This window comes from Manacus vitellinus, unplaced genomic scaffold (assembly GCF_001715985.3).
Source record: "Manacus vitellinus isolate BGI_N305 unplaced genomic scaffold, ASM171598v3 ctg7180002434413_pilon, whole genome shotgun sequence".
NCBI classification, from domain to species: domain Eukaryota; kingdom Metazoa; phylum Chordata; class Aves; order Passeriformes; family Pipridae; genus Manacus; species Manacus vitellinus.
Window position 1 is genome coordinate 13,974 of NW_021938643.1, and position 10,798 is coordinate 24,771.

At 51.4% G+C, this 10,798-nt stretch overlaps 2 protein-coding genes across 2 annotated transcripts; one reads left to right on the top strand and one right to left on the bottom strand.

Annotated features, from left to right (window-relative positions):
• Positions 1 to 780: 780 nt before the first annotated feature.
• On the top strand, positions 781 to 2,928 carry LOC108643980 (olfactory receptor 14J1-like). The gene is made up of 2 exons (XM_029958941.1): positions 781 to 1,719; positions 2,863 to 2,928. Exons 1-2 carry the CDS (start codon positions 790 to 792, stop codon positions 2,926 to 2,928), a joined length of 996 nt encoding a protein of 331 aa, XP_029814801.1. The 5' UTR covers positions 781 to 789.
• Positions 2,929 to 8,960: 6,032 nt separating this feature from the next.
• On the bottom strand, positions 8,961 to 9,920 carry LOC108639552 (olfactory receptor 14J1-like). The gene has a single exon (XM_029958942.1). The coding sequence runs from the start codon at positions 9,918 to 9,920 to the stop codon at positions 8,961 to 8,963; it is 960 nt and encodes a 319-aa protein (XP_029814802.1).
• Between the last annotated feature and the right edge of the window lie 878 nt (positions 9,921 to 10,798).

The following is a 10,798-nucleotide window of genomic DNA, read 5'->3' on the forward strand; positions in this document are numbered from 1 at the left end:
GGAGGAGACACTGAAACTTGAGCTCTGTTAGATTAGAGGGTGCTGAACCTGAGAGTATCAGACATCAAAACTGTCTTACAGACGCATCAGTGTCACTTTTCCAGCCTCCTCAGGGTTGCTCTGACATTGCCATCAGAGCCTGCCCAGCCAGAGATGCCCCTGGGCAGTGCCCTGTGCTGCTGGGAGGGCTCTGCAGGGCAGAGCTGAGCCCCCAGGGCTGGGATGGGCTCTGGCAGCACCGGCAGGGCCCAGCCCTGGGCCCAGGGAAGCAGCTGCTGGCAGGGACAGCTCCAGGCAGCAGAGCCCTGGGCAGGGAGTGGGGGGCAAGTGCCCCCAAGGCCTGGGTGAGGGGGTGTTCAGGCAACTCTGGGGGCCCTTCCCTGCAGCTCTGCTGGGCACTGTGTGCTGGGCCATAGAAATGAGGATTCCTGCAGTGGAAAAGAACCTTCCCCAGGTGTGATGGTAAAAATAGAAAACACAGGTACAATTATTCTAAGGACAGACTAAGCTTCTGCTCTGCAGCCCCAGCTCTTCTGAATCATGGGTGTAGAGAGGGAACTTTTGTATTCAAGATGTGTTACAACTGACATTCCTTGTGTGTCTGAGAGCTCTACCAAAAAACTTATATGTCACACCACAGCAGAGTAAAACAGACTCCTTGACAGTGAATTTGGTGACATTTGACACATTGATTTCTTTTAGAAATGGAGTGGCTTTTTCACAGAGGTCTGTCTCAACTGTTCCCTGTCCTTTCCTTTTCTCGATAGGACCTATGCTAAGAAATAACAAATGTCCAACAGCAGCTCCATGGCCCAGTTCCTCCTCCTGGCATTCGCAGACAGGCGGGAGCTGCAGCTCCTGCACTTCTGGCTCTTCCTGGCCATCTCCCTGGCTGCCCTCCTGGCCAACGGCCTCATCCTCAGCGCCGTAGCCTGTGACCACCACCTGCACACCCCCATGGGCTTCTTCCTGCTCAACCTCTCCCTCACAGACCTGGGCTGCATCTGCACCACTGTCCCCAAAGCCATGCACAATTCCCTCTGGGACACCACAACCATCTCCTACATGGGATGTGCTGTACAGGCCTTTTTCTTTTATTTCTTCATGTCAGCAGAATTTTCCCTCCTGACCATCATGTGCTACGACCGCTACGTTGCCATCTGCAAACCCCTGCACTACGGGACCCTCCTGGGTAGCAGAGTTTGTGCCCACATGGCAGCAGCTGCCTGGGCCACTGGGTTTCTCAATGCTCTGCTGCACACAGCCAGTACATTTTCCCTGCCTCAGTGCCAGGGCAATGCCCTGGGCCAGTTCTTCTGTGAAATCCCTGCCATCCTCAAGCTCTCCTGCTCACACTCAGGCTACCTCAGGGAAATTGGGCTCATTGTGGTTACTGTCTGTTTAGTGTTTGGTTGTTTCATTTTCATTGTGTTCTCCTATGTGCAGATCTTCAGGGCTGTGCTGAGGATCCCCTCTCAGCAGGGACGGCACAAAGCCTTTTCCACATGCCTCCCTCATGTGGCCGTGGTCTCAATCTTTGTCAGCACTGGCATATTTTCCGACCTGAAGCCCCCCTCCATCTCCTCCCCATCCCTGGACCTGGTGGTGGCAGTTCTGTACTCGGTGGTTCCTCCAGCACTGAACCCCCTCATCTACAGCCTGAGGAACCAGGAGCTCAAGGATGCCCTGAGGAAAATGATGACTGGATACTTTTCAAGAGCAACAACCTGCCTTTTTTTTCTGCACAACACTCATTGTGTAACCATTTACTGGCCCAGCCTGCTTTCTAAATCTTTTGAGAGTGGTGGTGGGGGCCGTTTCCTACATTTTTTCCTCTTTTAATGTTGTTAACACAGAAATTTATTGTCCATCTCATACCTAATTCACTCTCTAACTCTTTGTTTTGACTCACAATTGTTTAAATGAGGGATCATTCTCTGTGTGCATTTAAACAAAGTAAAAGTTCCTGCAGCAACTTCTTTGTCAAACATCCTGCCTTTGTTATTCTGTACATGAGGAACCACAATCTCTGAGTAGAATAAAGGACTTGAATTCTTTTTTCCAGATTCTCCCTCCAACAACTTCCCTGAAGCTGGAGGGCAGTGCCTGTGTGCAGAGGAGAAGGGGTAAAGAGTCCTGGTTCAGGAGCACTGCCAGGGAACAGCAGCTCTTGGCCTTTTCAGAGATGCTCTTTTTCCACTGCCTGCCTCTCCTTTCTGCTCCTTGCCCAAGGCCTGAGTGCTCTGGCAGCTCAGTCACTGCTGTGTGTCAGTCCTGTGACCATGGGCTGTGACTCCTCTCTGTGCCCCAGGAGCTGCTGTGCCCTTCAGGGGGGCTGGGGCTGTGGGGGGAGTGCCCAGAGCTCTGCAGCACCCAGGGCTGGGCACTGCTGTGGGGCCAGACCAGACTGGGCTGCTCCACCCGTTCACCTCTATAATGAAATCATATCTAATTTTCTCCTGCAGAACCATGAGAATATGTGTTGTGTCCTGAGCACTAGACTGGACCTGTGGGATAATAGAAAAGGTTTTGGAGTCAGGGATATTGAGAAGGCTGGGCAGTGTCACTGGGAGACCTCTCCCAAACCCTTGGAAAGGCCAGAGCCATCCCAGAGCTTCCTGGGGCCTTGGCAAAGGCAGACATGGAACCAGTCTGCAAACAGGGCAGCAAGGAGGGTTGGCAGAGTTCCACACTGCTCAGGCTCAGCAGGGAAGGGGATAGGGCAAGTCCTCCTGCAGCCATTGCCAGGCATGGGAAGGATAAGGCAGGGATTGCAGAACCCCTGTGGGAGGGAAAAGAAGGGGATGTTCTGTGCCCAGACTGTTTCAAGGCTCTTGACATTGTCTCCTGTGGTCTCCTTAGAGCCAGACTGGTGAGAGCTGGACTGGACAAGTGAAACATGTGGTGAGTGGGAAGCTGAATGACTGATGAGGGTCAAAAGTCATGGTACAAATTCCTCTTGGCAGCAATTCCCAGGTGACATCCATCAGGGACCAGCCCTTGACCATTCCTATGGAACATCTTTATTATGTCTCTGGGTGATGGGATGAAATGCACTTTCCACTCCTTTGTGGATGATGCCAAGTTGCAGCGAGTCTGTGAGAAACCTCGTCCAGTTAATGGTGATTTGTACAAAAAATGTGGTCAAGATGAGTGAGTTGGAAAAACTTGTCCTGCCATCAAGTGCCCAGCAAGGCCCAAGACAATGAAGAAAAAACTAATGGATCAGAGGAAAGGAAAATCAAAAGGAGGGAAAAAGACCAAACCCAACCAAACCAAACCCAAACAAACACAGAATGAGAGAATATGCTGAGGTGGAAGGGACCCACAAGGATCATCCAGTCCAACCCAACTCTTCCATTGCCATCTGCCCCCACCCCAGCAGGCTCTGGAGCAAAGCACGGCTGAGGTCCAGCCCAGCTCTGCTCTGACAGAAAGAACCTGCAGTCAGGGACAGGAAGAGGACAAAGTCTTGTTTAACCAGCCTGAGGAATAATGGGCTCAATGACCTCCTCTGTTCCTGGGCACTTGAGTGACCCTGTGGATCAGGTTTGGTAGCAGGGAGGGGGCTGCAGGTTTCCCTTAGGGAAGAGGAGATCAGGAGTCGACTCTGTGTCAGAGAGAGCCAGTTTCAGGTGGCTCCAAAATGGACCAGCCAGTGCCCAAAGCTAAACCAAAATGCAATTCTAGAGGCACCTGTGTGATCACCCTTTGGAGAAAGGATAAAATCCAGGGTGCTGCAACCCAGAGAGGAGTGAGAGAAATGGGGGAGAAACAACCCTGCAGGCACCAAGGGGAGGGCAGAAGGAGGAGGAGTGAGAGAGCCTTGGTGGGCACCTGGCAACCAAAAGCCAACCCCCAGCCCTGAGAGCCACAGCTCAGCCCAGCACAAAAGATCCTTTAGGTCTGGAGGTTCTTTGCAGCAGCTTCTTAGCAGAGCTGCCAGATGGGCCATCAAAGGGGATGCTCAGCTGGATCTGAAACCTGTGTGATCCTTGTCAGCCTTGGCTCTGTAGGATAAGAAAGAACTATAAAATCCTAAATAGTTCAAACAGGGACACCTTCAACTAGATCAGGTTGCTCAGAGCCCTTTCTAACCTTACCTTGAATGTTTCCAAGGGTGGGGCATCTATGACCTCCCTGGGCAACCTGTGCCAGTGTTTCACCATTCTCAGTGTAAAAAATTTCTTCCTTATATCTAGTTCAAATCTGCTCTTTTTTAGTTGAAAACCATTATCACTTGTCTTATTACAGCTAAGTCTGTCCCCATCCTTTTATAAGTATGATCTCAGGAGCTCCTGACAAGCCTTGACCAAACCAGCTGAGCAATGAGGAGCCCCTGGACTGTGCCAGGGTGTGGTGAAGTGTCCCTGGACTACCAGGGGTTGTGGGGAAGTGTCCCTGGACTGGACCAGCAGCACCTGGATGATAAAGGTGGGAACAATCCAGAGTGGAACAGCTGGGGAACGCAGGATAATCAGTCATCCCATGAAAACCTTGGAACATTCCCTGACTGAATCACAGTCCAAATGGAACAGTTTGGATACAATTCCCAAATAGTTTGGAAACTCTAGTCATTCCTGACACCAGGATGGAAATTCAGCAGATCACTAAAGCCAGTCAACTTGGGAGCCCACAACCAGCGGGGCTGAGGGAGGCCCTGGCAGCTCCCCAGCACCTCCCTCTCAGTGGGACACCTCTGGCAGCCTCTCCCAGCTCAGGAACCCTCCAGTTTGCAACACTCCAAAGACCCTCCCTGACGCCCAGGACAATTCTGATCCCCCTCCATAAACCCTCCTCCAGCTGTGACCCTTGTCTGGTGGGAAACACAAAGGGATTTGTGGTAGTGTTTCCCTGACAAGGAGAATTTGGGAGAGGGACCTTTCCACCCCCAGCTATTGATGTGTCCACACATCTCTGCCTGGGTGTGGGTGTGAATTGACTGTGGTGGGAATGTTGTAGTTTTGAATCCTTAATTCAGTCAATGTTAAAATTATAGCAACTGGTATTGAATCACCTGATAACTGTTAAACGGGTCACTAATTAAATGCTACTAATGTCTTTAACCCTCTTTTCTTTGGATCCAAATCCTTTGTGCCCTGACCCTCTTGCATCCCAAGGCTCTGTGTAAATCATTCCCTTTCATCAAAAAATATATATTTTTCATGACTTCCACTTTAAAATCTTCCTCCTTAGCTAAACTACAAAACAACTCCAATTAGCTGTAGAACTCTTGAAGACTTGAAGACAATTAAAGGAAGGAAACAATTTCTTTCTCAGTGTTTTATTGGGTCCCACAGTGTGTTTGGAGTTGCATCAGCTGTCAGTCCAAGATGGGCCATGTCAGAACTGGTGAGGCTGGGGGGTGAGGAGCAAGGCTGGTCATACAGGGTCGGTCTGGATCTCCTGAGGAGACACTCAGCATCAAGATCACTTGGAGAACACCTTTGTCATCTCTTGTCTGAACTAAAAAATAGCCATCATTGAATTAAAACAAAAAAAGGACAAACTTCGAAGAATTGTTTTGAAACTGCTTTGAAGACAATTAAAGGAAGACAAAGAGATCCTGAGGGATTTCTGCATTTTAATGAGCCCCACAGTGTGTTTGCAGCCCAGCCCATGATCCTGAGGGACTGAGAGAAGATTGAAGCAGCTGTTGAAGAAGTCAGAAGCCAAACTGCAAGTGCCTTGAAGCATTGCTGGGCCCCACTGAGGGCAGGCACTGCTCCCCAGGGACTCCTTGGAGCAGCTCCTTGGAGGCCAGGAGTGCAGGCAGACAAAGGCTCTGGGCAGGCCCCTGCAATGCTGAGCAAAGCCTGCCTTGGTTTTGTGGAGCACAAAGGCCAAGGCCTGAGCCCCAGGCCCTGGCCCAGCAGATCCTGTCCCTCCCGGCTGGCTCAGGGCTGTTTGGGGGCACTGGGATGGGAGGGGGAGGAACAACAAAGGCCCAAAACTGGGCAACCCCTGCCAGGCTCCTGAGGGAGGGGCAAGGCAGAAACCAAGTGCAGAACCTGCCAGGAAAGTGTCTTGTGGTGGCCTGAGTGGCAGAGGCAGCTGCCAGAGGCAAGGGGACAAAGGCCTGGGTGCCTTTGGGCCTTGCAGCCCTGCCAGAGCCCTTGGCCATCTCTCCTGCAGCCTGTCCTGCCCTGGCCCTGCTGCTGCTCTGGCCTTGCAGGCTGCACACACCCCTCCTGCTTTCCCACCTCCTCCCAGCAGCATTTCTAGACCCTCCCTGATGTCTCTGCACCAGCTCTGGCTGTTCCCTGGCACACAAAGCCATGGGCTGATCCTGACTTCCTTCTGGGGGTTGACCTCTTGCACCACAAGGGTCTCTGTTGAGGGACATTTCTTTTTCCTCACCTTCAGTCTGAACCTTAAATGCTACTCTTTGTGGAGATTTTATTCTATTTCCAATACAGAGAAAAGCTCCATCCTGTCAGATCTCCTCTAAACCCTCTCCAGTTCTTCCTCATTCCTCCAGAATGGGGAACCTCACAGACAGACAGACCAGTCCAGATGTGGTGACCCCAGGGCTGAGTCCAGGGGGGTGACAACTCCCTTGTCTGGGTGCCCACACTCCCCCTAAGGCAGCGCCATGTGCAGTTGGCCTTAAATCAAGGGGCCATTCTGATTCTTTGTAATGTCACAGAATCAAGTGGCACCGTGACACTGCAGGGCCTCATGGAACCAAAGGAATGCAGGGACACTGTGGAATCTCATGGAACCAAGGGACCATTGTGACATGCAGGGTCTCTTTGGAAGAAAAGGAACCCTGAAACATCTCAGAACCTCCTGGAACCGAGGGGCCACTGTGCCTCCCCAGAACTCCATGGAATCAAGCAGAGCCGCTGCCTCCCCCCCGCCGCCGCACGGACCGGAGTCGCCGGCTCTGCCCCGCTTGGACACCTCTGGAGTCAGCGTGTTCTTGGGCAGCACAACTGATCTCAGACCAGAGAGTTTCCCACATTTTGCTTTGCTCTCTCTTTCTCCTGGTTTAATTTTTGTTCTTTGTTCATTCAGAGGGAAAAGGGGGAAGGGAGGCACGTGTTGATCCCTGTTTTTTTCTGTTTACAAAAGGGAGTTGGGTCTGAGAGGAAAGAGGAGGCAATTTCTCTCTCTGCTGTTGCTTTGAATAGTTCTGTTGGTATTGCTGTTTTTGCTGCTATATTTCCTGTCAGTAAACTCTTATTTTTTTCACTTATACCTCCTTGTATTTTGTCTCCCTGTAGTGGTGGGGAATAAAAGAAGAGTGAATTCATTTTATTGGAGTTCCTGCCCCAAAATGTGTCTTTAAACCAGGACAGGTTGCACAAGGGCTCCCTGAAATTTGGCATCATTCACAAAGGGCTTGAAAACACATTTTGTCCCAATGTACAGAGAGATAATAAAGGTGTTCTACAGTGGTGTTCAAGGCCTGGTCACTGAGGGATTTCACCAGGAAGTTGCTGCCAAGAGGACTTTGTACCATGGATTTTATTTGACACTCTTCATTCAGCCAACTTCCCACCCACCACATATTCCACGTCTTCAGTCCAGCTCTCACCAGTCTGGCCATAAGGAGACCACAGGACACCATGTCAAGGGCCTTGATAAATTCTGGGCACACAACATCCTCTTCTATTCCTCCCACAGGGGTTCTGTAATCCCTGCCTTGTCCTTCCCATGCCTGGCAATGGCTGCAGGAGGACTTGCCATATCCCCTTCCCTGCTGAGCCTGAGCAGTCTGGAACTCTCCCAACCCTCCTTGCTGCCCTGTTTGCAGACTGGTACCATGTCTGCCTTTGCCAAGGCCCCAGGAAGCTCTGGGATGGCTCTGACCTTTCCAAGGGTTTGGGAGAGGTCTCCCAGTGACACTGCCCAGCCTTCTCAATATCCCTGACACCAAAACCTTTTTAATATCCCACACTTGCAGAGGAGTGCCCAGGACACAACACAGGTTGTCCTGCTGGTTCTGGAGAATAAGAAGTGATTTCTTCCTCGAAGCCAACCCCTCCAATTGGATTTGAGTGCAGCTGAAAGGTTTCCTCAGCATTTTCCCCGGTGCCTCCCTGCCCTGAAGGTTTCTGGCCCTCAGGCTGGAGCTGAGGGGGTTGGGCAGGTGCCTGAGGAGGGGGTAGAACAAGGGCTGTGTCCAACTGTGCCAGGAGGGCTGTGCTGGGCAAGGAGGAGGAGGCTGCAGAAAACAGTGGCACTGGGGAGGGGAGAGGAGCAGCTGGAGAGACCTTGTGCCTGCCCACGCTGGGCAGGAGCTGCCCCAGGATGGCAGCTCTGAAGCACTCCCAGGATGTCCCTGGGAACAGGAGGGAAAGACTGGATCTGAAAATGGAACCTGGAAAGCAGAGAGTCATGCTGACACTGCAGGAGAGTTCCAGCCCTGGAGCAAGGTCACAGAAGAAGTGACCCAGTCCATGCAGTGGCCTCAGAAGATCCCACAGCATCCTGGAGATGCTGGAAGGGAGCCCAGCTCTGCTTCACAAGTTCCCAGGGCCTGTCCCTGCCTGTGCTCCAAGGGCTTCCACACCCCAGGACTGTGCTCAGAGAGCACTCAGGCCTTACAGTGAGAAAGGGGCTCAGGAAGACAGTGTGGAAGTGGCAAGAGAGCAGCTCTGCAAAGACCAAGCACTGCTGCTCCCTGGCAGTGCTGCTGGGCTGGGATTATTGTCCCCTTCCCGTTTGCAAATACAGCCTGTCCTGCAGTGTGCTGTCCTTTAGGAACAGCTAAGAAGAAGGGTCTTGGACAAAGATGGCACTGCAGGGTCCTTTATTTTGTTTAAATACTCAGCAAACACAATTCATCATTTTTACATCTCTGGGTCAAATTCAATGGTTAGACACTAAGTTAGAAGGCAGATACATAATAATATATCATTGCACAGAAAATTATTGCAAGAAGAACCTGATGACCTCCACGAAAAACCTGAGCAGGAAGGCTGGGCCATTAAGGAGTCCCATTCTGAATACTATGCACCAGAAAACAGGCACTTTATTGCTCCTGAAAAGCATCCAGTCATCATTTTCCTCAGGGCATCCTTGAGTTCCTGATTCCTCAGGCTGTAAATGAGGGGGTTCAGTGCTGGAGGCACCACCGAGTACAGAACTGACAGGGCCAGATCCAGGGATGGGGAGGAGATGGAGGGGGGCTTGATGTTTGAAAACACGCCAGTGCTGATAAACAGGGAGAGCACGACCAGGTGAGGGAGGCACGTGGAAAAGACTTTGTGCCGTCCCTGCTGAGAGGGGATCCTCAGCACAGCCCTGAAGATCTGAACATAGGACAAAACAATGAAAATGAAACAACCAAATATTAAACAGGTACAAACCCCAATGAGCCCAATTTCCCTGCGGTAGCCTGAGTGTGAGCAGGAGAGCTTGAGGATGGCAGGGATTTCACAGAAGAACTGTCCCAGGGCATTGCCCTGGCACAGGGGCAGGGAAAATGTATTGGCTGTGTGCAGCAGAGAATAGAGAAAGCCAGTGGCCCAGGCAGCTGCTGCCATGTGGGCACAAGCTCTGCTGCCCAGGAGGGTCCCGTAGTGCAGGGGTTTGCAGATGGCAACGTAGCGGTCGTAGCACATGATGGTGAGGAGGGAAAACTCCACTCCAAGGAAGAATACAAAGAAAAAGAGCTGTGCAGCACATCCCATGTAGGAGATGGTTGTGGTGTCCCAGAGGGAATTGTGCATGGCTTTGGGGACAGTGGTGCAGATGCAGCCCAGGTCTGTGAGGGAGAGGTTGAGCAGGAAGAAGCCCATGGGGGTGTGCAGGTGGGGGTCACAGGCTACGGCGCTGAGGATGAGGCCGTTGGCCAGGAGGGCAGCCAGGGAGATGGCCAGGAAGAGCCAGAAGTGCAGGAGCTGCAGCTCCCGCCTGTCTGAGAATGCCAGGAGGAGGAACTGGGGCATGGAGCTGTTGTTGGACATTTGCTGCCTCTGGGTTTTTGTTTCCCACACGGGAGAAGAAGACAGTAAGAGGCCAGTTAGCGTGGACTTATCTAAACAAAGTCAAAGCTGTATTCTACAGACACTCCCCATGTCACACACAGACAGCCTTTTGATTTCCTAGGAGATCTTCCTTCAGCTCCAGTGCTGGGTCCCTACTCAACAGCATTTTCACTGGTTTAGCATCACTGTGCTTCTGTACAGGCGTTTCACATAACAAGGAGATGTTTAGGGACAGGTTTCCAACCTGGAGGGGAATTCAGAGCTTGGAAGGAAACCTCAGGGAGACAGCCAAGTGTCCTTATGATGGCATTTGATTTAAGCAGACTCAGCTCCTTCCCCAGCACCACAGGCTGCACTGGTAGGGGTCATATTCCGTTTGCAGGTGCAAAAAGGACATCTCAGACTAGTCCTGATGGGTCTAGTAGAGGTGATGCTGGTGCTGCCCACAAGCAGAGCAGTGGCTGAAAGCACATTAGGAAGCTCAGACAGACCTACTGAGCACTCACAGTTCAGATGTCTCAGGGACCTGTCAAAATTAATACTTTCTTAATGATTTATTCCTCCCATTCCTCAAGAGCAGGAAACTGGAAACACAATCTCAGGAAATTTCTTTAACCTTATAAAAATCTTTGTCTTGGAAATATTCTGAGAGGGAGTTGAAGCTCTGAGCATGCCCTCCTCCTCTGCACTCCAGATGCTCTCAGAGTTGCACTTACAGAATCTGTAGTTGGTGGGCAGTGCCAGCTTTCCCAGATGCCTCCAAAAGCTGCAGTCCCATTGCCCTGCATGACCAGACTTCCTGTGCCAAGGTCTGTTAAAAATTCTCCCCCAGTGAGGTCTCAGCATCATTCTATGTC